This window comes from Eleutherodactylus coqui, unplaced genomic scaffold (assembly GCF_035609145.1).
Source record: "Eleutherodactylus coqui strain aEleCoq1 unplaced genomic scaffold, aEleCoq1.hap1 HAP1_SCAFFOLD_306, whole genome shotgun sequence".
Taxonomy (NCBI): Eukaryota; Metazoa; Chordata; class Amphibia; order Anura; family Eleutherodactylidae; genus Eleutherodactylus; species Eleutherodactylus coqui.
Genome location: NW_027102221.1, coordinates 63,793 through 87,885, shown reverse-complemented (window position 1 = coordinate 87,885; position 24,093 = coordinate 63,793). Strand labels below are relative to the sequence as shown.

The window sequence follows — 24,093 nt, the reverse complement described above, 5'->3', positions numbered from 1 at the left end:
CCCCTCCTACTGGTCTGGTGGGGGCAGCACGGGTGCCGCAGGGGTCGCCATCCTCATCCGGGGGAGTGATTTCACACTTGATGCCGTACATGAGCTCGTCTTGGGCAGACTACTGGTCGTAGACGGTTCATGGGCGGGGGAGCCAGTCAGGCTCATCAGTGTGTACGCCCCCCTGGTCGGGAGTGAGCGTTTGGAGCTTTTCCAGCTTCTGCGCACCCAGATTGTCACTACTAGGGCTGTAGTGTTGGGTGGGGATTTCAACTGTTCCATGGAACCCGATGGAAGGACCTCAGCGAGAGCCGGCCTAGATTCCTCATCTAAGCTGCTCATAGAGATGGTGACGCAGGCCTCCCTGCGGGACGCCGCGGACCCCGTGGGCGCGCTCTCCGACAACTACAGTTGGAGCCGCCCTGATGGCTCTCAGCGATCCCGTATAGACTTCGTGTTCACGTCTCGGGCAGTGAAACATGTTAGGTGCTCTATGGTCCCCTGCTTCTTCTCTGACCACAGGGCCATTAGGCTGCAGGCTGCCCTGGGCTCCGGGTTACCCCCCGGCCCAGGCTCTTGGAAGCTTAACTGTGCCTTGCTGCAAAGGGAGGAGGTGTTGGAGGAGCTTAGGGATGCCTACATAATCTGGAGGAACGACCAATGCCTCTTCACCAACAAAGGCGAATGGTGGGAATACGTTAAAGACAAGTTTCGCAGCTTCTTTCAGGCGAAGGGTCGTCAACAAGCAAGCAAGCGGAGGAGGGACCTCAGGGACCTGCAAAGACAGCTGCGTTCCCTACAGGACCTGCACCAGTATGGCTGGGATGTCAGAGATGAGCTGGAAGAAACCAAAAAGGGCCTGAAAAGACACTTTGAGGAGGAGGCCAGGCGCATCATCTTTCGTTCCAAAGTGGAGCACTTGGAGAAGGGTGAGAAATGTAACTCTTTCTTCTTCAGGAAACTCCACGCTAACCTCACGCCCCTGAACGAACTACGGGATGAAGCCGGAAACATGGCGACGGGGAAGGAGAGAGTGATGGGAGTCGTCAGAGACTACTACAGCAACCTCTATTCTCCGAAGGCCACGGATCCGGAAACAGCAGATAAGTTTCTTTCTCGTATATCTAACCCTTTGGACCCCACAGGGAAGTCAGACATGGATGCCCCCTTGACGGTGGGGGAACTGCACTCTGCTGCCAGATCCCTCAGATCCGGCAGGACCCCGGGCAGTGACGGACTCCCAGCCGAGCTATACGTAGCGCTGTGGGACCTCATAGGCCCGGACCTGTTAGAGCTGTACAGGGAGATGGCGGTGGAGGGTAAAATGCCGCAGTCGCTAAGGGAAGGAATGATCACGATCCTGTACAAGCGGAAGGGGGAGAGACGGGACTTGAAGAATTGGCGCCCCATCTCTCTCCTGAATGTGGACTACAAGATCCTCGCCAAAGCACTGGCTGACCGCCTGAAAGCCATCATCGGACGCATCATCCACCCGGACCAGACCTGCGGGATTCCAGGCCGCAGAATCGCAGACAGCCTTGCACTCATCAGGGATACAGTGCAATACATCAAGGACCGCCGCGTGTCTGCGGCTCTGGTCAGCCTCGACCAGGAAAAGGCTTTTGACCGTGTTTCACATGTGTTCATGAGCAAGGCCCTGCAAAGGTTTGGGCTGGGGGAAATGTTCTGCTCTTACGTTAACCTGATGTACCGCGACATCTCCAGTACGGTGCTGGTGAATGGCTGGAAAACTGACCCCTTCCCAGTTCTCTCTGGGGTCAGACAGGGCTGCCCTCTTTCACCTCTCCTTTTTGTCTGTGTCATAGAACTCTTCGCGGAGTCTATCCGGCAGAATCCAGAGATCAGAGGGATCACCGTACCGGGACCAGACCGTCAAGTAGTCAAGTGTTCACTCTACATGGACGACGTGACAGTTTTCTGCGCGGATCAGCGATCGGTGACTGCGCTCGTCCAGACCTGCGACGAATTCGGGAAAGCTTCAGGAGCCAAGGTCAACCTCGGGAAGTCGGAGTCCATGCTATTCATGGAATGGACCCAGACTACCCCTTTCCCTTTCACTATCCAGCCAGACTTCATCAAGATCCTAGGAGTCTGGTTTGGGGGAGAGGGAGCAGCCCTAAAGTCTTGGCAGGACCGTTTGGCAATAGCAAACCAAAAGATTGGACTGTGGAGCCTCAGACAACTGACTCTGGAGGGGAAGACCCTTGTACTGCGCAACGGTATCCTACCCGTGCTCCAGTACACGGCACAAGCCTGGCCACCTCACGTGACCGTACGTCAGGCCATCACCAGGATCGTCTTCCGCTTCATCTGGGGCTCCAAAATGGACAGAGTAAAACGGACAACAATGTACAAGAAGCCCAGCAAGGGTGGGAAGGGAGTACCTGACATTCCTACTCTGTTGCGGATTTTCTTTGTCTGTGACTGTATCCGCAGGACTCTGAAAACAGCAGAACAGGGCTCCGCGGGCCGCTCCATGTCCCGCTTCTTCCTCCTGCCCCTCTGGAAAAGGCTGGGGTGGGACAAGTGGGACAACTCTTACCCTTACAACTGGGAACCCCCCTGGCACTATCAGGACATTCTCAAGTTTGTAAGAGAACACCAGCTGGAGGGACTCAAGCCGGACCTGTGGAAGCCGAAGACCGTTCACAAGCTCATCAGAGCAAAGGACTCACTGGAAGCGATTCCAGGCCTGCCCACAGCCACTGTCAAGCTGGTGTGGGAAAACGTGGCCTCCAACAGACTGACCAACGAACATAAAGACATGGCATGGATGGCCATCCAGGGGGGCCTCACTGTGAGAACCTTCATGCACGCCCGTGGCCTATGTGACAAAAGGAACTGCCCCAGGTGCCCACTTGCTGAGGAAACACCCATGCACCTTTTCTGGCAGTGCCCTTTTGCACAGGCCCTCCTGGACGCACTGGAACATGAACTCAGACACTCTATCCCTAGGAGCAGCCTAACACACCATGCGGTACTTTATGGTCTTTTTGCTGGGACTCACACAGTGGAAGCCATCGAGGAAGCGTGGCGCCTCATGAACTGCTTCAAGGATGCCTTATGGCTGGCAAGGAAACGACTCGTCATGAACTGGGAGAGGATGTCCATTCAGGACTGCCGCAGGCTGGTCTTGAGCCTGCTCAGAGACTACTCCATAATGGACTGTCCGGGCACGGATGAAGAGGAGGACTGACCCCCCCTCTCCTTCCCCCCATCTCTCCTTGGTGTTTCTGTCCTTCAATAAAGCCTATGGCCCTGTGCAACCCTCTCCCTGCCCCCTACTCCCCACACCCTTTTTCCCCCAGCACTAGGTTGTGTGCTTGTTGATGGTTGCATGCAGGAATGTTTAGATCTATTGTATTAGGGGAGTGGTGCTTTGTGTGACCTACAGTGGGGGATGAGAGTGTTCCCTGTGAGCCACACAAACACTACATAGTGTGCATGTATGTATGAGTGGATATTTATTGACTGAATGCAAACTGCGCTGCGCCGCAGTATAATGTATGCTTTTGTTTTACGACTGACTGTAATAAAGTCTCGTTTTCAATCAAAAAAGTGGTTCTCCCAGGGTGAGGCTCATCCATTGCACTCCGGGTGTGCTGACCCCTGCGATTTCCCCAAATGCGGGAAACTCGACTGCATAATTTGTGGTAGTGGGGGACTGCGTTCGCGCTTTCCCCTGATTTACTCTGGTTCAAAAACAGTGCTCTTCTCCTCCTCGGGACTGCTGCTAGCAGGTCCAGCTGCTTGCTCGAGTCCATTGCTCTCCCCTGGCCCACCGCTTTGCTTGGGCTCTGCCTCGGGACAAAGGGTATCTCGACCATTAACCTGGGACCTTTCCAAAAGGACGATTCCAGCCCCCATCCCGGATCGTCGTCGCTCTCACTGCTGCTCCGTCCCGGGGGCTCCTCGCTTGGACGGCGTGCGGCCGCCGGAATAGCAGATTGAGCAGTACTTAAGCAGCCTCTGTCTCCCCCTCGTGGACGGACACCGAGCAACAGTGTGAGGAGCCTTCCATTGGCAAGAAACAATGTAACAATGGGGTGTTTTTTGCTTGGGGAAGTTTGTTGTCATTTCACTTGTACCTGTGTGCGCTCGCTCTCTTTCTCTCTCTCTCTCTCTCTTTTTCTCTCTCTCTCTCTCTCTTTCTCTCTCTCTCTCTCTTTTTCTCTCTCTCTCTCTCTTTTATCTATGGAGCCACCTTTTGGAGCGACTTCCTTCTCACAGCATCTCTCCTCAGCATTTGGCTTGCTGGACCGTTGCGCCCCGTGCATTCTCTCCTGCACATCATCATTGTGCCTGCCTGGTCTAAGACGAGGCTCCTCGCTGTGCCTGCTGCTGCTGCTTTGGGCCTTGCTGGCCTTTCCCCCAGCTGCAACGTGCAACTCGGAGCACGCCTCTCGTGCCTTTCGGGGGGCGTTTGCCATGCCTAGTCGAGAGCTGGCACTGCTCGGTGGGGCGTGGCGGCGAAGGCCCGCCCCCATATGCTAATGAGCAGGCTGCTGTGCATCTTGGGAGTGAGCCTGTGGTTGAAGAAGCTTGGGGTGCTCCAGGAAAAGAAGACCGGCGGGGCATCACCCACTCTCCCGGCGCCGGAGCCAAGGATGCCTGCCGATCCCTACAGGCGCTTTGCGGCCCCCGCCTGGGAAACGGCGACAAAGTCGCAGCGATCTAGCAGGGCTGCGTCCGAGGGCGGCTCGTCTGGCAGGCGCCGAGCAACTCATACTTACCTGGCAGGGGAGATACCATGATCACTAAGGTGGTTCTCCCAGGGTGAGGCTCATCCATTGCACTCCGGGTGTGCTGACCCCTGCGATTTCCCCAAATGCGGGAAACTCGACTGCATAATTTGTGGTAGTGGGGGACTGCGTTCGCGCTTTCCCCTGATTTACTCTGGTTCAAAAACAGTGCTCTTCTCCTCCTCGGGACTGCTGCTAGCAGGTCCAGCTGCTTGCTCGAGTCCATTGCTCTCCCCTGGCCCACCGCTTTGCTTGGGCTCTGCCTCGGGACAAAGGGTATCTCGACCATTAACCTGGGACCTTTCCAAAAGGACGATTCCAGCCCCCATCCCGGATCGTCGTCGCTCTCACTGCTGCTCCGTCCCGGGGGCTCCTCGCTTGGACGGCGTGCGGCCGCCGGAATAGCAGATTGAGCAGTACTTAAGCAGCCTCTGTCTCCCCCTCGTGGACGGACACCGAGCAACAGTGTGAGGAGCCTTCCATTGGCAAGAAACAATGTAACAATGGGGTGTTTTTTGCTTGGGGAAGTTTGTTGTCATTTCACTTGTACCTGTGTGCGCTCGCTCTCTTTCTCTCTCTCTCTCTCTCTTTTTCTCTCTCTCTCTCTCTCTTTCTCTCTCTCTCTCTCTTTTTCTCTCTCTCTCTCTCTTTTATCTATGGAGCCACCTTTTGGAGCGACTTCCTTCTCACAGCATCTCTCCTCAGCATTTGGCTTGCTGGACCGTTGCGCCCCGTGCATTCTCTCCTGCACATCATCATTGTGCCTGCCTGGTCTAAGACGAGGCTCCTCGCTGTGCCTGCTGCTGCTGCTTTGGGCCTTGCTGGCCTTTCCCCCAGCTGCAACGTGCAACTCGGAGCACGCCTCTCGTGCCTTTCGGGGGGCGTTTGCCATGCCTAGTCGAGAGCTGGCACTGCTCGGTGGGGCGTGGCGGCGAAGGCCCGCCCCCATATGCTAATGAGCAGGCTGCTGTGCATCTTGGGAGTGAGCCTGTGGTTGAAGAAGCTTGGGGTGCTCCAGGAAAAGAAGACCGGCGGGGCATCACCCACTCTCCCGGCGCCGGAGCCAAGGATGCCTGCCGATCCCTACAGGCGCTTTGCGGCCCCCGCCTGGGAAACGGCGACAAAGTCGCAGCGATCTAGCAGGGCTGCGTCCGAGGGCGGCTCGTCTGGCAGGCGCCGAGCAACTCATACTTACCTGGCAGGGGAGATACCATGATCACTAAGGTGGTTCTCCCAGGGTGAGGCTCATCCATTGCACTCCGGGTGTGCTGACCCCTGCGATTTCCCCAAATGCGGGAAACTCGACTGCATAATTTGTGGTAGTGGGGGACTGCGTTCGCGCTTTCCCCTGATTTACTCTGGTTCAAAAACAGTGCTCTTCTCCTCCTCGGGACTGCTGCTAGCAGGTCCAGCTGCTTGCTCGAGTCCATTGCTCTCCCCTGGCCCACCGCTTTGCTTGGGCTCTGCCTCGGGACAAAGGGTATCTCGACCATTAACCTGGGACCTTTCCAAAAGGACGATTCCAGCCCCCATCCCGGATCGTCGTCGCTCTCACTGCTGCTCCGTCCCGGGGGCTCCTCGCTTGGACGGCGTGCGGCCGCCGGAATAGCAGATTGAGCAGTACTTAAGCAGCCTCTGTCTCCCCCTCGTGGACGGACACCGAGCAACAGTGTGAGGAGCCTTCCATTGGCAAGAAACAATGTAACAATGGGGTGTTTTTTGCTTGGGGAAGTTTGTTGTCATTTCACTTGTACCTGTGTGCGCTCGCTCTCTTTCTCTCTCTCTCTCTCTCTTTTTCTCTCTCTCTCTCTCTCTTTCTCTCTCTCTCTCTCTTTTTCTCTCTCTCTCTCTCTTTTATCTATGGAGCCACCTTTTGGAGCGACTTCCTTCTCACAGCATCTCTCCTCAGCATTTGGCTTGCTGGACCGTTGCGCCCCGTGCATTCTCTCCTGCACATCATCATTGTGCCTGCCTGGTCTAAGACGAGGCTCCTCGCTGTGCCTGCTGCTGCTGCTTTGGGCCTTGCTGGCCTTTCCCCCAGCTGCAACGTGCAACTCGGAGCACGCCTCTCGTGCCTTTCGGGGGGCGTTTGCCATGCCTAGTCGAGAGCTGGCACTGCTCGGTGGGGCGTGGCGGCGAAGGCCCGCCCCCATATGCTAATGAGCAGGCTGCTGTGCATCTTGGGAGTGAGCCTGTGGTTGAAGAAGCTTGGGGTGCTCCAGGAAAAGAAGACCGGCGGGGCATCACCCACTCTCCCGGCGCCGGAGCCAAGGATGCCTGCCGATCCCTACAGGCGCTTTGCGGCCCCCGCCTGGGAAACGGCGACAAAGTCGCAGCGATCTAGCAGGGCTGCGTCCGAGGGCGGCTCGTCTGGCAGGCGCCGAGCAACTCATACTTACCTGGCAGGGGAGATACCATGATCACTAAGGTGGTTCTCCCAGGGTGAGGCTCATCCATTGCACTCCGGGTGTGCTGACCCCTGCGATTTCCCCAAATGCGGGAAACTCGACTGCATAATTTGTGGTAGTGGGGGACTGCGTTCGCGCTTTCCCCTGATTTACTCTGGTTCAAAAACAGTGCTCTTCTCCTCCTCGGGACTGCTGCTAGCAGGTCCAGCTGCTTGCTCGAGTCCATTGCTCTCCCCTGGCCCACCGCTTTGCTTGGGCTCTGCCTCGGGACAAAGGGTATCTCGACCATTAACCTGGGACCTTTCCAAAAGGACGATTCCAGCCCCCATCCCGGATCGTCGTCGCTCTCACTGCTGCTCCGTCCCGGGGGCTCCTCGCTTGGACGGCGTGCGGCCGCCGGAATAGCAGATTGAGCAGTACTTAAGCAGCCTCTGTCTCCCCCTCGTGGACGGACACCGAGCAACAGTGTGAGGAGCCTTCCATTGGCAAGAAACAATGTAACAATGGGGTGTTTTTTGCTTGGGGAAGTTTGTTGTCATTTCACTTGTACCTGTGTGCGCTCGCTCTCTTTCTCTCTCTCTCTCTCTCTTTTTCTCTCTCTCTCTCTCTCTTTCTCTCTCTCTCTCTCTTTTTCTCTCTCTCTCTCTCTTTTATCTATGGAGCCACCTTTTGGAGCGACTTCCTTCTCACAGCATCTCTCCTCAGCATTTGGCTTGCTGGACCGTTGCGCCCCGTGCATTCTCTCCTGCACATCATCATTGTGCCTGCCTGGTCTAAGACGAGGCTCCTCGCTGTGCCTGCTGCTGCTGCTTTGGGCCTTGCTGGCCTTTCCCCCAGCTGCAACGTGCAACTCGGAGCACGCCTCTCGTGCCTTTCGGGGGGCGTTTGCCATGCCTAGTCGAGAGCTGGCACTGCTCGGTGGGGCGTGGCGGCGAAGGCCCGCCCCCATATGCTAATGAGCAGGCTGCTGTGCATCTTGGGAGTGAGCCTGTGGTTGAAGAAGCTTGGGGTGCTCCAGGAAAAGAAGACCGGCGGGGCATCACCCACTCTCCCGGCGCCGGAGCCAAGGATGCCTGCCGATCCCTACAGGCGCTTTGCGGCCCCCGCCTGGGAAACGGCGACAAAGTCGCAGCGATCTAGCAGGGCTGCGTCCGAGGGCGGCTCGTCTGGCAGGCGCCGAGCAACTCATACTTACCTGGCAGGGGAGATACCATGATCACTAAGGTGGTTCTCCCAGGGTGAGGCTCATCCATTGCACTCCGGGTGTGCTGACCCCTGCGATTTCCCCAAATGCGGGAAACTCGACTGCATAATTTGTGGTAGTGGGGGACTGCGTTCGCGCTTTCCCCTGATTTACTCTGGTTCAAAAACAGTGCTCTTCTCCTCCTCGGGACTGCTGCTAGCAGGTCCAGCTGCTTGCTCGAGTCCATTGCTCTCCCCTGGCCCACCGCTTTGCTTGGGCTCTGCCTCGGGACAAAGGGTATCTCGACCATTAACCTGGGACCTTTCCAAAAGGACGATTCCAGCCCCCATCCCGGATCGTCGTCGCTCTCACTGCTGCTCCGTCCCGGGGGCTCCTCGCTTGGACGGCGTGCGGCCGCCGGAATAGCAGATTGAGCAGTACTTAAGCAGCCTCTGTCTCCCCCTCGTGGACGGACACCGAGCAACAGTGTGAGGAGCCTTCCATTGGCAAGAAACAATGTAACAATGGGGTGTTTTTTGCTTGGGGAAGTTTGTTGTCATTTCACTTGTACCTGTGTGCGCTCGCTCTCTTTCTCTCTCTCTCTCTCTCTTTTTCTCTCTCTCTCTCTCTCTTTCTCTCTCTCTCTCTCTTTTTCTCTCTCTCTCTCTCTTTTATCTATGGAGCCACCTTTTGGAGCGACTTCCTTCTCACAGCATCTCTCCTCAGCATTTGGCTTGCTGGACCGTTGCGCCCCGTGCATTCTCTCCTGCACATCATCATTGTGCCTGCCTGGTCTAAGACGAGGCTCCTCGCTGTGCCTGCTGCTGCTGCTTTGGGCCTTGCTGGCCTTTCCCCCAGCTGCAACGTGCAACTCGGAGCACGCCTCTCGTGCCTTTCGGGGGGCGTTTGCCATGCCTAGTCGAGAGCTGGCACTGCTCGGTGGGGCGTGGCGGCGAAGGCCCGCCCCCATATGCTAATGAGCAGGCTGCTGTGCATCTTGGGAGTGAGCCTGTGGTTGAAGAAGCTTGGGGTGCTCCAGGAAAAGAAGACCGGCGGGGCATCACCCACTCTCCCGGCGCCGGAGCCAAGGATGCCTGCCGATCCCTACAGGCGCTTTGCGGCCCCCGCCTGGGAAACGGCGACAAAGTCGCAGCGATCTAGCAGGGCTGCGTCCGAGGGCGGCTCGTCTGGCAGGCGCCGAGCAACTCATACTTACCTGGCAGGGGAGATACCATGATCACTAAGGTGGTTCTCCCAGGGTGAGGCTCATCCATTGCACTCCGGGTGTGCTGACCCCTGCGATTTCCCCAAATGCGGGAAACTCGACTGCATAATTTGTGGTAGTGGGGGACTGCGTTCGCGCTTTCCCCTGATTTACTCTGGTTCAAAAACAGTGCTCTTCTCCTCCTCGGGACTGCTGCTAGCAGGTCCAGCTGCTTGCTCGAGTCCATTGCTCTCCCCTGGCCCACCGCTTTGCTTGGGCTCTGCCTCGGGACAAAGGGTATCTCGACCATTAACCTGGGACCTTTCCAAAAGGACGATTCCAGCCCCCATCCCGGATCGTCGTCGCTCTCACTGCTGCTCCGTCCCGGGGGCTCCTCGCTTGGACGGCGTGCGGCCGCCGGAATAGCAGATTGAGCAGTACTTAAGCAGCCTCTGTCTCCCCCTCGTGGACGGACACCGAGCAACAGTGTGAGGAGCCTTCCATTGGCAAGAAACAATGTAACAATGGGGTGTTTTTTGCTTGGGGAAGTTTGTTGTCATTTCACTTGTACCTGTGTGCGCTCGCTCTCTTTCTCTCTCTCTCTCTCTCTTTTTCTCTCTCTCTCTCTCTTTTATCTATGGAGCCACCTTTTGGAGCGACTTCCTTCTCACAGCATCTCTCCTCAGCATTTGGCTTGCTGGACCGTTGCGCCCCGTGCATTCTCTCCTGCACATCATCATTGTGCCTGCCTGGTCTAAGACGAGGCTCCTCGCTGTGCCTGCTGCTGCTGCTTTGGGCCTTGCTGGCCTTTCCCCCAGCTGCAACGTGCAACTCGGAGCACGCCTCTCGTGCCTTTCGGGGGGCGTTTGCCATGCCTAGTCGAGAGCTGGCACTGCTCGGTGGGGCGTGGCGGCGAAGGCCCGCCCCCATATGCTAATGAGCAGGCTGCTGTGCATCTTGGGAGTGAGCCTGTGGTTGAAGAAGCTTGGGGTGCTCCAGGAAAAGAAGACCGGCGGGGCATCACCCACTCTCCCGGCGCCGGAGCCAAGGATGCCTGCCGATCCCTACAGGCGCTTTGCGGCCCCCGCCTGGGAAACGGCGACAAAGTCGCAGCGATCTAGCAGGGCTGCGTCCGAGGGCGGCTCGTCTGGCAGGCGCCGAGCAACTCATACTTACCTGGCAGGGGAGATACCATGATCACTAAGGTGGTTCTCCCAGGCTGGGTTTAGGACCTTTACTGGTCCACTGTGGCTTTGCAGCACAGGTTATTCTGGTAATCTCTCTAGCTAGGCACTGCTGTTTCAAGTGGGTGCCATTAGCTTGCAGAGCTCTTGCCTGGAAAAGAGCTGAAGATTCTTTGTAATCTTATCTGCTGTCTGCTTGCCTTGTGGAATTGGTTTTGGAACTAGCCTCAGGCCTTCAACGCCCCTCCACCCGAGGAAACACTGAAGACTGGAGAACAAAGAAGCCCGCAGAGAAGACCAACGCTGCAAGAACATGGAGCGATCGGATCAAGCCAAGAAGACGGAGAAAGCCCAGCTGAACCCTTCCCCCTCTGCCGGCCCGACCCCCAGCCCGGCAGCTCCAGAAGCCCCTCAGCAAGAGGTAGGCAGGAAGCCCAGAAGCGGTCCTCCCTCGCTGGAGCCGTGGATGAGGCAGACTGTAGTCCTCAAGTTGAAGGAGGTGGATGGCAGACTGCCGGACATGAGTCAGGAGGTGTTTGGGAAGAAGATGGTTCTGGAACAGGGTTTCTCCCAAGGTGAGATCCTTAGCATACATGCTCTCGTTGCTGGAATCTTTTACATTACCTTTGCGTCAACCACAATCTGCAGACGCTATTGGGAGAAGATGAAAGCAGCGAGCCCAGACTCGCCCTTTAGAAAATTTCTGGGCAGCTGTAGAGAGGAAGAGAGGGAGAAGAGAGAGGAAAGAAGAGTGACTGTCTCCATGCGGAACCCACACATCCCGGGAGGAGACATTTCTACTTTCCTAAAGCGTTTCTGCACAGTATTGAAGGAACCAACCCGGATTCTGGATGGGAACGGCTTCTGGACCAGCAAGTGGTCAGTCATTGTCCGCCTGCACAAGGACTCAGGGCCCGGAACCAGCGTCAAGCACCTACCACAAATCATCACCCTGGGCAACTCATCAGGCCTCATTTACTACCCCGACATGCCGCAGACCTGCCGAAAATGCGGCAGAGGGGGCCACCAGATGAAGGACTGCTCCGAGTCAGCCTGCAGGGTATGCCGAGTGGCAGGGCACGAAACCAAGGACTGCCCCCGGAAGATCGCCTGCAACCTCTGTGGCCAGGCGACCCACATGTACAGGGCATGTCCTGAGAGAGTGCACAGCTATGCCTCTGTTGTAACCAGAGGCCCGGCGAAGGTGAAGAAAAAGCCAGCGCCGACGACTAAAGAGAAGAAGGGTAAGAGTACGCCCCGTCCCCCCGGCTCGTCTCAAGCCCCTAGCCACCAAAAAGACACGGCACCCCTGGCCGCCAACCCTACTGAGGGCTCTGGGACCACCGCCAGTGTCACCCCACCTGAGGCTTTACCCCGCACCCCTAGCAAACCCAGCACCCTCCCCACGGACACCACACCCCCTGCCTCAGTGGTCCTCTCACCGGTTCCACGAGCTACCCAACCCCCCAACTCACCTGGAGCTGTGCTTGGGTCCACACCAAGCACAACTCCAGCCCTCTCCGAGGAGGATTTTCCCCCCCTGCCCTCTGCAGGTACCCAGCAGAGGAAGAGGAAAGACCGAGACAGCCCCTGCACCGACTCCACCAAGAAGAAGGTGGTCACAACAGCGGAGGCGCCCCTAGAAGATGAGGTGGAGGAGATGGAACAATCTGCGGAAGACCTGGTATCGGGCCCAGAATACGAGGAAGCCACAGACACATCCCTGCACACCCGACCAGTGGAAGTAGGTGCGCCAGAGCCCCTGGATGCAGCGGACTGCAAAAAGGAGCCCCCACCCGACAGAAGTGGTAACAAAGGCGTATAGCATCGTTTTTAACCCCCTTTTTTTCTTCCATAATGGCTAACCTCAACATCTTTAGCATTAACGTGAGAAGCATTAGGGATAAGTCTAGACTGCAAACTGTGTTAACCTTTTTGCCTTCACAGGGCTGTGATATTTACATGTTGCAGGAATGTGCCTTGCCCTCCCTTTGGTCTGACCGCTACCTGGCCAGGCAGTGGTCTCACGGCCCCTCCTACTGGTCTGGTGGGGGCAGCACGGGTGCCGCAGGGGTCGCCATCCTCATCCGGGGGAGTGATTTCACACTTGATGCCGTACATGAGCTCGTCTTGGGCAGACTACTGGTCGTAGACGGTTCATGGGCGGGGGAGCCAGTCAGGCTCATCAGTGTGTACGCCCCCCTGGTCGGGAGTGAGCGTCTGGAGCTTTTCCAGCTTCTGCGCACCCAGATTGTCACTACTAGGGCTGTAGTGTTGGGTGGGGATTTCAACTGTTCCATGGAACAGGATGGAAGGACCTCAGCGAGAGCCGGCCTAGATTCATCATCTAAGCTGCTCATAGAGATGGTGACGCAGGCCTCCCTGCGGGACGCCGCGGACCCCGTGGGCGCGCTCTCCGACAACTACAGTTGGAGCCGCCCTGACGGGTCTCAGCGGTCCCGCATAGACTTTGTGTTCACGTCTCGGGCGGTGAAACATGTTAGGTGCTCTATGGTCCCCTGCTTCTTCTCTGACCACAGGGCCATTAGGCTACAGGTTGCCCTGGGCTCCGGGTCACCCCCCGGCCCAGGCTCTTGGAAGCTTAACTGTGCCTTGCTGCAAAGGGAGGAGGTGTTGGAGGAGCTTAGGGATGCCTACATAATCTGGAGGAATGACCAATGCCTTTTCTCCAACAAAGGCGAATGGTGGGAATACGTTAAAGACAAGTTTCGCAGCTTCTTTCAGGCGAAGGGTCGTCAACAAGCAAGCAAGCGGAGGAGGGACCTCAGGGACCTGCAAAGACAGCTGCGTTCCCTACAGGACCTGCACCAGTATGGCTGGGATGTCAGAGATGAGCTGGAAGAAACCAAAAAGGGCCTGAAAAGACACTTTGAGGAGGAGGCCAGGCGCATCATCTTTCGTTCCAAAGTGGATCACTTGGAGAAGGGTGAGAAATGTAACTCTTTCTTCTTCAGGAAACTCCACGCTAACCTCACGCCCCTGAACGAACTACGGGATGAAGCCGGAAACATGGTGACGGGGAAGGAGAGAGTGATGGGAGTCGTCAGAGACTACTACAGCAACCTCTATTCTCCGAAGGCCACGGATCCGGAAACAGCAGATAAGTTTCTTTCTCGTATCTCTAACCCTTTGGACCCCACAGGGAAGTCAGACATGGATGCCCCCTTGACGGTGGGGGAACTGCACTCTGCTGCCAGATCCCTCAGATCCGGCAGGACCCCGGGCAGTGACGGACTCCCAGCCGAGCTATACGTAGCGCTGTGGGACCTCATAGGCCCGGACCTGTTAGAGCTGTACAGGGAGATGGCGGTGGAGGGTAAAATGCCGCAGTCGCTAAGGGAAGGAATGATCACGATCCTGTACAAGCGGAAGGGGGAGAGACGGGACTTGAAGAATTGGCGCCCCATCTCTCTCCTGAATGTGGACTACAAGATCCTCGCCAAAGCACTGGCTGACCGCCTGAAAGCCATCATCGGACGCATCATCCACCCGGACCAGACCTGCGGGATTCCAGGCCGCAGAATCGCAGACAGCCTTGCACTCATCAGGGATACAGTGCAATACATCAAGGACCGCCGCGTGCCTGCGGCTCTGGTCAGCCTCGACCAGGAAAAGGCTTTTGACCGTGTTTCACATGTGTTCATGAGCAAGGCCCTGCAAAGGTTTGGGCTGGGGGAAATGTTCTGCTCTTACGTTAACCTGATGTACCTCGACATCTCCAGTACGGTGCTGGTGAATGGCTGGAAAACTGACCCCTTCCCAGTTCTCTCGGGGGTCAGACAGGGCTGCCCTCTTTCACCTCTCCTTTTTGTCTGTGTCATAGAACTCTTCGCGGAGTCTATCCGGCAGAATCCAGAGATCAGAGGGATCACCGTACCGGGACCAGACCGTCAAATAGTCAAGTGTTCACTCTACATGGACGACGTGACAGTTTTCTGCACGGATCAGCGATCGGTGACTGTGCTCGTCCAGACCTGCGAGGAATTCGGGAAAGCTTCAGGAGCCAAGGTCAACCTCGGGAAGTCAGAGTCCATGCTATTCATGGAATGGACCCAGACTACCCCTTTCCCTTTCACTATCCAGCCAGACTTCATCAAGATCCTAGGAGTCTGGTTTGGGGGAGAGGGAGCAGCCCTAAAGTCTTGGCAGGACCGATTGGCAATAGCAAACCAAAAGATTGGACTGTGGAGCCTCAGACAACTGACTCTGGAGGGGAAGACCCTTGTACTGCGCAACGGTATCCTACCCGTGCTCCAGTACACGGCACAAGCCTGGCCACCTCACGTGACCGTACGTCAGGCCATCACCAGGATCGTCTTCCGCTTCATCTGGGGCTCCAAAATGGACAGAGTAAAACGGACAACAATGTACAAGAAGCCCAGCAAGGGTGGGAAGGGAGTACCTGACATTCCTACTCTGTTGCGGATTTTCTTTGTCTGCGACTGTATCCGCAGGACTCTGAAAACAGCAGAACAGGGCTCCGCGGGCCGCTCCATATCCCGCTTCTTCCTCCTGCCCCTCTGGAAGAGGCTGGGGTGGGACAAGTGGGACAACTCTTACCCTTACAACTGGGAACCCCCCTGGCACTATCAGGACATTCTCAAGTTTGTAAGAGAACACCAGCTGGAGGGACTCAAGCCGGACCTGTGGAAGCCGAAGACCGTTCACAAGCTCATCAGAGCAAAGGACTCACTGGAGGCCATTCCTGGCCTGCCCACAGCCACTGTCAAGCTGGTGTGGGAAAACGTGGCCTCCAACAGACTGACCAACGAACATAAAGACATGGCATGGATGGCCATCCAGGGGGGCCTCACTGTGAGAACCTTCATGCACGCCCGTGGCCTATGCGACAAAAGGAACTGCCCCAGGTGCCCACTTGCTGAGGAAACACCCATGCACCTTTTCTGGCAGTGCCCTTTTGCACAGGCCCTCCTGGACGCACTGGAACATGAACTCAGACACTCTATCCCTAGGAGCAGCCTAACACACCATGCGGTACTTTATGGTCTTTTTGCTGGGACTCACACAGTGGAAGCCATCGAGGAAGCGTGGCGCCTCATGAACTGCTTCAAGGATGCCTTATGGCTGGCAAGGAAACGACTCGTCATGAACTGGGAGAGGATGTCCATTCAGGACTGCCGCAGGCTGGTCTTCAGCCTGCTCAGAGACTACTCCATAGTGGACTGTCCGGGCACGGATGAAGAGGAGGACTGACCCCCCCCCCTCTCCTTCCCCCCATCTCTCCTTGGTGTTTCTGTCCTTCAATAAAGCCTATGGCCCTGTGCAACCCTCTCCCTGCCCCCTACTCCCCACACCCTTTTTCCCCAGCACTTGGTTGTGTGCTTGTTGATGGTTGCATGCAGGAATGTTTAGATCTATTGTATTAGGGGAGTGGTGCTTTGTGTGACCTACAGTGGGGGATGAGAGTGTTCCCTGTGAGCCACACAAACACTACATAGTGTGCATGTATGTATGAGTGGATATTTATTGACTGAATGCTAACTGCGCTGCGCCGCAGTATAATGTATGCTTTTGTTTTACGACTGACTGTAATAAAGTCTCGTTTTCAATCAAAAAAGTGGTTCTCCCAGGGTGAGGCTCATCCATTGCACTCCGGGTGTGCTGACCCCTGCGATTTCCCCAAATGCGGGAAACTCGACTGCATAATTTGTGGTAGTGGGGGACTGCGTTCGCGCTTTCCCCTGATTTACTCTGGTTCAAAAACAGTGCTCTTCTCCTCCTCGGGACTGCTGCTAGCAGGTCCAGCTGCTTGCTCGAGTCCATTGCTCTCCCCTGGCCCACCGCTTTGCTTGGGCTCTGCCTCGGGACAAAGGGTATCTCGACCATTAACCTGGGACCTTTCCAAAAGGACGATTCCAGCCCCCATCCCGGATCGTCGTCGCTCTCACTGCTGCTCCGTCCCGGGGGCTCCTCGCTTGGACGGCGTGCGGCCGCCGGAATAGCAGATTGAGCAGTACTTAAGCAGCCTCTGTCTCCCCCTCGTGGACGGACACCGAGCAACAGTGTGAGGAGCCTTCCATTGGCAAGAAACAATGTAACAATGGGGTGTTTTTTGCTTGGGGAAGTTTGTTGTCATTTCACTTGTACCTGTGTGCGCTCGCTCTCTTTCTCTCTCTCTCTCTCTCTTTTTCTCTCTCTCTCTCTCTCTTTCTCTCTCTCTCTCTCTTTTTCTCTCTCTCTCTCTCTTTTATCTATGGAGCCACCTTTTGGAGCGACTTCCTTCTCACAGCATCTCTCCTCAGCATTTGGCTTGCTGGACCGTTGCGCCCCGTGCATTCTCTCCTGCACATCATCATTGTGCCTGCCTGGTCTAAGACGAGGCTCCTCGCTGTGCCTGCTGCTGCTGCTTTGGGCCTTGCTGGCCTTTCCCCCAGCTGCAACGTGCAACTCGGAGCACGCCTCTCGTGCCTTTCGGGGGGCGTTTGCCATGCCTAGTCGAGAGCTGGCACTGCTCGGTGGGGCGTGGCGGCGAAGGCCCGCCCCCATATGCTAATGAGCAGGCTGCTGTGCATCTTGGGAGTGAGCCTGTGGTTGAAGAAGCTTGGGGTGCTCCAGGAAAAGAAGACCGGCGGGGCATCACCCACTCTCCCGGCGCCGGAGCCAAGGATGCCTGCCGATCCCTACAGGCGCTTTGCGGCCCCCGCCTGGGAAACGGCGACAAAGTCGCAGCGATCTAGCAGGGCTGCGTCCGAGGGCGGCTCGTCTGGCAGGCGCCGAGCAACTCATACTTACCTGGCAGGGGAGATACCATGATCACTAAGGTGGTTCTCCCAGGGTGAGGCTCATCCATTGCACTCCGGGTGTGCTGACCCCTGCGATTTCCCCAAATGCGGGAAACTCGACTGCATAATTTGTGGTAGTGGGGGACTGCGTTCGCGCTTTCCCCTGATTTACTCTGGTTCAAAAACAGTGCTCTTCTCCTCCTCGGGACTGCTGCTAGCAGGTCCAGCTGCTTGCTCGAGTCCATTGCTCTCCCCTGGCCCACCGCTTTGCTTGGGCTCTGCCTCGGGACAAAGGGTATCTCGACCATTAACCTGGGACCTTTCCAAAAGGACGATTCCAGCCCCCATCCCGGATCGTCGTCGCTCTCACTGCTGCTCCGTCCCGGGGGCTCCTCGCTTGGACGGCGTGCGGCCGCCGGAATAGCAGATTGAGCAGTACTTAAGCAGCCTCTGTCTCCCCCTCGTGGACGGACACCGAGCAACAGTGTGAGGAGCCTTCCATTGGCAAGAAACAATGTAACAATGGGGTGTTTTTTGCTTGGGGAAGTTTGTTGTCATTTCACTTGTACCTGTGTGCGCTCGCTCTCTTTCTCTCTCTCTCTCTCTCTTTTTCTCTCTCTCTCTCTCTCTTTCTCTCTCTCTCTCTCTTTTTCTCTCTCTCTCTCTCTTTTATCTATGGAGCCACCTTTTGGAGCGACTTCCTTCTCACAGCATCTCTCCTCAGCATTTGGCTTGCTGGACCGTTGCGCCCCGTGCATTCTCTCCTGCACATCATCATTGTGCCTGCCTGGTCTAAGACGAGGCTCCTCGCTGTGCCTGCTGCTGCTGCTTTGGGCCTTGCTGGCCTTTCCCCCAGCTGCAACGTGCAACTCGGAGCACGCCTCTCGTGCCTTTCGGGGGGCGTTTGCCATGCCTAGTCGAGAGCTGGCACTGCTCGGTGGGGCGTGGCGGCGAAGGCCCGCCCCCATATGCTAATGAGCAGGCTGCTGTGCATCTTGGGAGTGAGCCTGTGGTTGAAGAAGCTTGGGGTGCTCCAGGAAAAGAAGACCGGCGGGGCATCACCCACTCTCCCGGCGCCGGAGCCAAGGATGCCTGCCGATCCCTACAGGCGCTTTGCGGCCCCCGCCTGGGAAACGGCGACAAAGTCGCAGCGATCTAGCAGGGCTGCGTCCGAGGGCGGCTCGTCTGGCAGGCGCCGAGCAACTCATACTTACCTGGCAGGGGAGATACCATGATCACTAAGGTGGTTCTCCCAGGGTGAGGCTCATCCATTGCACTCCGGGTGTGCTGACCCCTGCGATTTCCCCAAATGCGGGAAACTCGACTGCATAATTTGTGGTAGTGGGGGACTGCGTTCGCGCTTTCCCCTGATTTACTCTGGTTCAAAAACAGTGCTCTTCTCCTCCTCGGGACTGCTGCTAGCAGGTCCAGCTGCTTGCTCGAGTCCATTGCTCTCCCCTGGCCCACCGCTTTGCTTGGGCTCTGCCTCGGGACAAAGGGTATCTCGACCATTAACCTGGGACCTTTCCAAAAGGACGATTCCAGCCCCCATCCCGGATCGTCGTCGCTCTCACTGCTGCTCCGTCCCGGGGGCTCCTCGCTTGGACGGCGTGCGGCCGCCGGAATAGCAGATTGAGCAGTACTTAAGCAGCCTCTGTCTCCCCCTCGTGGACGGACACCGAGCAACAGTGTGAGGAGCCTTCCATTGGCAAGAAACAATGTAACAATGGGGTGTTTTTTGCTTGGGGAAGTTTGTTGTCATTTCACTTGTACCTGTGTGCGCTCGCTCTCTTTCTCTCTCTCTCTCTCTCTTTTTCTCTCTCTCTCTCTCTTTTATCTATGGAGCCACCTTTTGGAGCGACTTCCTTCTCACAGCATCTCTCCTCAGCATTTGGCTTGCTGGACCGTTGCGCCCCGTGCATTCTCTCCTGCACATCATCATTGTGCCTGCCTGGTCTAAGACGAGGCTCCTCGCTGTGCCTGCTGCTGCTGCTTTGGGCCTTGCTGGCCTTTCCCCCAGCTGCAACGTGCAACTCGGAGCACGCCTCTCGTGCCTTTCGGGGGGCGTTTGCCATGCCTAGTCGAGAGCTGGCACTGCTCGGTGGGGCGTGGCGGCGAAGGCCCGCCCCCATATGCTAATGAGCAGGCTGCTGTGCATCTTGGGAGTGAGCCTGTGGTTGAAGAAGCTTGGGGTGCTCCAGGAAAAGAAGACCGGCGGGGCATCACCCACTCTCCCGGCGCCGGAGCCAAGGATGCCTGCCGATCCCTACAGGCGCTTTGCGGCCCCCGCCTGGGAAACGGCGACAAAGTCGCAGCGATCTAGCAGGGCTGCGTCCGAGGGCGGCTCGTCTGGCAGGCGCCGAGCAACTCATACTTACCTGGCAGGGGAGATACCATGATCACTAAGGTGGTTCTCCCAGGGTGAGGCTCATCCATTGCACTCCGGGTGTGCTGACCCCTGCGATTTCCCCAAATGCGGGAAACTCGACTGCATAATTTGTGGTAGTGGGGGACTGCGTTCGCGCTTTCCCCTGATTTACTCTGGTTCAAAAACAGTGCTCTTCTCCTCCTCGGGACTGCTGCTAGCAGGTCCAGCTGCTTGCTCGAGTCCATTGCTCTCCCCTGGCCCACCGCTTTGCTTGGGCTCTGCCTCGGGACAAAGGGTATCTCGACCATTAACCTGGGACCTTTCCAAAAGGACGATTCCAGCCCCCATCCCGGATCGTCGTCGCTCTCACTGCTGCTCCGTCCCGGGGGCTCCTCGCTTGGACGGCGTGCGGCCGCCGGAATAGCAGATTGAGCAGTACTTAAGCAGCCTCTGTCTCCCCCTCGTGGACGGACACCGAGCAACAGTGTGAGGAGCCTTCCATTGGCAAGAAACAATGTAACAATGGGGTGTTTTTTGCTTGGGGAAGTTTGTTGTCATTTCACTTGTACCTGTGTGCGCTCGCTCTCTTTCTCTCTCTCTCTCTCTCTTTTTCTCTCTCTCTCTCTCTCTTTCTCTCTCTCTCTCTCTTTTTCTCTCTCTCTCTCTCTTTTATCTATGGAGCCACCTTTTGGAGCGACTTCCTTCTCACAGCATCTCTCCTCAGCATTTGGCTTGCTGGACCGTTGCGCCCCGTGCATTCTCTCCTGCACATCATCATTGTGCCTGCCTGGTCTAAGACGAGGCTCCTCGCTGTGCCTGCTGCTGCTGCTTTGGGCCTTGCTGGCCTTTCCCCCAGCTGCAACGTGCAACTCGGAGCACGCCTCTCGTGCCTTTCGGGGGGCGTTTGCCATGCCTAGTCGAGAGCTGGCACTGCTCGGTGGGGCGTGGCGGCGAAGGCCCGCCCCCATATGCTAATGAGCAGGCTGCTGTGCATCTTGGGAGTGAGCCTGTGGTTGAAGAAGCTTGGGGTGCTCCAGGAAAAGAAGACCGGCGGGGCATCACCCACTCTCCCGGCGCCGGAGCCAAGGATGCCTGCCGATCCCTACAGGCGCTTTGCGGCCCCCGCCTGGGAAACGGCGACAAAGTCGCAGCGATCTAGCAGGGCTGCGTCCGAGGGCGGCTCGTCTGGCAGGCGCCGAGCAACTCATACTTACCTGGCAGGGGAGATACCATGATCACTAAGGTGGTTCTCCCAGGGTGAGGCTCATCCATTGCACTCCGGGTGTGCTGACCCCTGCGATTTCCCCAAATGCGGGAAACTCGACTGCATAATTTGTGGTAGTGGGGGACTGCGTTCGCGCTTTCCCCTGATTTACTCTGGTTCAAAAACAGTGCTCTTCTCCTCCTCGGGACTGCTGCTAGCAGGTCCAGCTGCTTGCTCGAGTCCATTGCTCTCCCCTGGCCCACCGCTTTGCTTGGGCTCTGCCTCGGGACAAAGGGTATCTCGACCATTAACCTGGGACCTTTCCAAAAGGACGATTCCAGCCCCCATCCCGGATCGTCGTCGCTCTCACTGCTGCTCCGTCCCGGGGGCTCCTCGCTTGGACGGCGTGCGGCCGCCGGAATAGCAGATTGAGCAGTACTTAAGCAGCCTCTGTCTCCCCCTCGTGGACGGACACCGAGCAACAGTGTGAGGAGCCTTCCATTGGCAAGAAACAATGTAACAATGGGGTGTTTTTTGCTTGGGGAAGTTTGTTGTCATTTCACTTGTACCTGTGTGCGCTCGCTCTCTTTCTCTCTCTCTCTCTCTCTTTTTCTCTCTCTCTCTCTCTCTTTCTCTCTCTCTCTCTCTTTTTCTCTCTCTCTCTCTCTTTTATCTATGGAGCCACCTTTTGGAGCGACTTCCTTCTCACAGCATCTCTCCTCAGCATTTGGCTTGCTGGACCGTTGCGCCCCGTGCATTCTCTCCTGCACATCATCATTGTGCCTGCCTGGTCTAAGACGAGGCTCCTCGCTGTGCCTGCTGCTGCTGCTTTGGGCCTTGCTGGCCTTTCCCCCAGCTGCAACGTGCAACTCGGAGCACGCCTCTCGTGCCTTTCGGGGGGCGTTTGCCATGCCTAGTCGAGAGCTGGCACTGCTCGGTGGGGCGTGGTGGCGAAGGCCCGCCCCCATATGCTAATGAGCAGGCTGCTGTGCATCTTGGGAGTGAGCCTGTGGTTGAAGAAGCTTGGGGTGCTCCAGGAAAAGAAGACCGGCGGGGCATCACCCACTCTCCCGGCGCCGGAGCCAAGGATGCCTGCCGATCCCTACAGGCGCTTTGCGGCCCCCGCCTGGGAAACGGCGACAAAGTCGCAGCGATCTAGCAGGGCTGCGTCCGAGGGCGGCTCGTCTGGCAGGCGCCGAGCAACTCATACTTACCTGGCAGGGGAGATACCATGATCACTAAGGTGGTTCTCCCAGGGTGAGGCTCATCCATTGCACTCCGGGTGTGCTGACCCCTGCGATTTCCCCAAATGCGGGAAACTCGACTGCATAATTTGTGGTAGTGGGGGACTGCGTTCGCGCTTTCCCCTGATTTACTCTGGTTCAAAAACAGTGCTCTTCTCCTCCTCGGGACTGCTGCTAGCAGGTCCAGCTGCTTGCTCGAGTCCATTGCTCTCCCCTGGCCCACCGCTTTGCTTGGGCTCTGCCTCGGGACAAAGGGTATCTCGACCATTAACCTGGGACCTTTCCAAAAGGACGATTCCAGCCCCCATCCCGGATCGTCGTCGCTCTCACTGCTGCTCCGTCCCGGGGGCTCCTCGCTTGGACGGCGTGCGGCCGCCGGAATAGCAGATTGAGCAGTACTTAAGCAGCCTCTGTCTCCCCCTCGTGGACGGACACCGAGCAACAGTGTGAGGAGCCTTCCATTGGCAAGAAACAATGTAACAATGGGGTGTTTTTTGCTTGGGGAAGTTTGTTGTCATTTCACTTGTACCTGTGTGCGCTCGCTCTCTTTCTCTCTCTCTCTCTCTCTTTTTCTCTCTCTCTCTCTCTCTTTCTCTCTCTCTCTCTCTTTTTCTCTCTCTCTCTCTCTTTTATCTATGGAGCCACCTTTTGGAGCGACTTCCTTCTCACAGCATCTCTCCTCAGCATTTGGCTTGCTGGACCGTTGCGCCCCGTGCATTCTCTCCTGCACATCATCATTGTGCCTGCCTGGTCTAAGACGAGGCTCCTCGCTGTGCCTGCTGCTGCTGCTTTGGGCCTTGCTGGCCTTTCCCCCAGCTGCAACGTGCAACTCGGAGCACGCCTCTCGTGCCTTTCGGGGGGCGTTTGCCATGCCTAGTCGAGAGCTGGCACTGCTCGGTGGGGCGTGGCGGCGAAGGCCCGCCCCCATATGCTAATGAGCAGGCTGCTGTGCATCTTGGGAGTGAGCCTGTGGTTGAAGAAGCTTGGGGTGCTCCAGGAAAAGAAGACCGGCGGGGCATCACCCACTCTCCCGGCGCCGGAGCCAAGGATGCCTGCCGATCCCTACAGGCGCTTTGCGGCCCCCGCCTGGGAAACGGCGACAAAGTCGCAGCGATCTAGCAGGGCTGCGTCCGAGGGCGGCTCGTCTGGCAGGCGCCGAGCAACTCATACTTACCTGGCAGGGGAGATACCATGATCACTAAGGTGGTTCTCCCAGGGTGAGGCTCATCCATTGCACTCCGGGTGTGCTGACCCCTGCGATTTCCCCAAATGCGGGAAACTCGACTGCATAATTTGTGGTAGTGGGGGACTGCGTTCGCGCTTTCCCCTGATTTACTCTGGTTCAAAAACAGTGCTCTTCTCCTCCTCGGGACTGCTGCTAGCAGGTCCAGCTGCTTGCTCGAGTCCATTGCTCTCCCCTGGCCCACCGCTTTGCTTGGGCTCTGCCTCGGGACAAAGGGTATCTCGACCATTAACCTGGGACCTTTCCAAAAGGACGATTCCAGCCCCCATCCCGGATCGTCGTCGCTCTCACTGCTGCTCCGTCCCGGGGGCTCCTCGCTTGGACGGCGTGCGGCCGCCGGAATAGCAGATTGAGCAGTACTTAAGCAGCCTCTGTCTCCCCCTCGTGGACGGACACCGAGCAACAGTGTGAGGAGCCTTCCATTGGCAAGAAACAATGTAACAATGGGGTGTTTTTTGCTTGGGGAAGTTTGTTGTCATTTCACTTGTACCTGTGTGCGCTCGCTCTCTTTCTCTCTCTCTCTCTCTCTTTTTCTCTCTC

General features: G+C 57.1%; 1 protein-coding gene and 13 non-coding genes across 14 annotated transcripts; all 14 read left to right on the top strand.

The window, feature by feature from the left end:
- Positions 1 to 3,529: 3,529 nt before the first annotated feature.
- LOC136599693 (U1 spliceosomal RNA) lies at positions 3,530 to 3,694 on the top strand. Its single transcript, XR_010789213.1, has one exon. It is a non-coding gene; the product is annotated as a U1 spliceosomal RNA (small nuclear RNA).
- A 1,040-nt stretch (positions 3,695 to 4,734) lies between these two features.
- Positions 4,735 to 4,898, top strand: LOC136599633 (U1 spliceosomal RNA). The gene has a single exon (XR_010789159.1). It is a non-coding gene; the product is annotated as a U1 spliceosomal RNA (small nuclear RNA).
- A 1,040-nt stretch (positions 4,899 to 5,938) lies between these two features.
- On the top strand, positions 5,939 to 6,102 carry LOC136599632 (U1 spliceosomal RNA). The gene has a single exon (XR_010789158.1). It is a non-coding gene; the product is annotated as a U1 spliceosomal RNA (small nuclear RNA).
- A 1,040-nt stretch (positions 6,103 to 7,142) lies between these two features.
- LOC136599631 (U1 spliceosomal RNA) lies at positions 7,143 to 7,306 on the top strand. Its single transcript, XR_010789157.1, has one exon. It is a non-coding gene; the product is annotated as a U1 spliceosomal RNA (small nuclear RNA).
- Positions 7,307 to 8,346: 1,040 nt separating this feature from the next.
- LOC136599630 (U1 spliceosomal RNA) lies at positions 8,347 to 8,510 on the top strand. The gene has a single exon (XR_010789156.1). It is a non-coding gene; the product is annotated as a U1 spliceosomal RNA (small nuclear RNA).
- Positions 8,511 to 9,550: 1,040 nt separating this feature from the next.
- Positions 9,551 to 9,714, top strand: LOC136599743 (U1 spliceosomal RNA). The gene has a single exon (XR_010789257.1). It is a non-coding gene; the product is annotated as a U1 spliceosomal RNA (small nuclear RNA).
- A 1,329-nt stretch (positions 9,715 to 11,043) lies between these two features.
- Positions 11,044 to 12,555, top strand: LOC136599627 (uncharacterized). Its single transcript, XM_066588810.1, has one exon. It carries the CDS (start codon positions 11,044 to 11,046, stop codon positions 12,553 to 12,555), a length of 1,512 nt encoding a protein of 503 aa, XP_066444907.1.
- A 3,736-nt stretch (positions 12,556 to 16,291) lies between these two features.
- Positions 16,292 to 16,456, top strand: LOC136599692 (U1 spliceosomal RNA). The gene has a single exon (XR_010789212.1). It is a non-coding gene; the product is annotated as a U1 spliceosomal RNA (small nuclear RNA).
- A 1,040-nt stretch (positions 16,457 to 17,496) lies between these two features.
- On the top strand, positions 17,497 to 17,660 carry LOC136599742 (U1 spliceosomal RNA). Its single transcript, XR_010789256.1, has one exon. It is a non-coding gene; the product is annotated as a U1 spliceosomal RNA (small nuclear RNA).
- Positions 17,661 to 18,700: 1,040 nt separating this feature from the next.
- Positions 18,701 to 18,864, top strand: LOC136599741 (U1 spliceosomal RNA). Its single transcript, XR_010789255.1, has one exon. It is a non-coding gene; the product is annotated as a U1 spliceosomal RNA (small nuclear RNA).
- A 1,000-nt stretch (positions 18,865 to 19,864) lies between these two features.
- Positions 19,865 to 20,028, top strand: LOC136599740 (U1 spliceosomal RNA). The gene has a single exon (XR_010789254.1). It is a non-coding gene; the product is annotated as a U1 spliceosomal RNA (small nuclear RNA).
- A 1,040-nt stretch (positions 20,029 to 21,068) lies between these two features.
- Positions 21,069 to 21,232, top strand: LOC136599739 (U1 spliceosomal RNA). The gene has a single exon (XR_010789253.1). It is a non-coding gene; the product is annotated as a U1 spliceosomal RNA (small nuclear RNA).
- A 1,040-nt stretch (positions 21,233 to 22,272) lies between these two features.
- Positions 22,273 to 22,436, top strand: LOC136599737 (U1 spliceosomal RNA). Its single transcript, XR_010789251.1, has one exon. It is a non-coding gene; the product is annotated as a U1 spliceosomal RNA (small nuclear RNA).
- A 1,040-nt stretch (positions 22,437 to 23,476) lies between these two features.
- LOC136599736 (U1 spliceosomal RNA) lies at positions 23,477 to 23,640 on the top strand. Its single transcript, XR_010789250.1, has one exon. It is a non-coding gene; the product is annotated as a U1 spliceosomal RNA (small nuclear RNA).
- Positions 23,641 to 24,093: the final 453 nt, after the last annotated feature.

What these genes read in the sequence shown, in the direction of transcription:
- LOC136599627 (XM_066588810.1), top strand. Translation starts at nt 11,044, where the DNA reads ATGGAGCGATCGGATCAAGCCAAGAAGACGGAGAAAGCCCAGCTGAAC.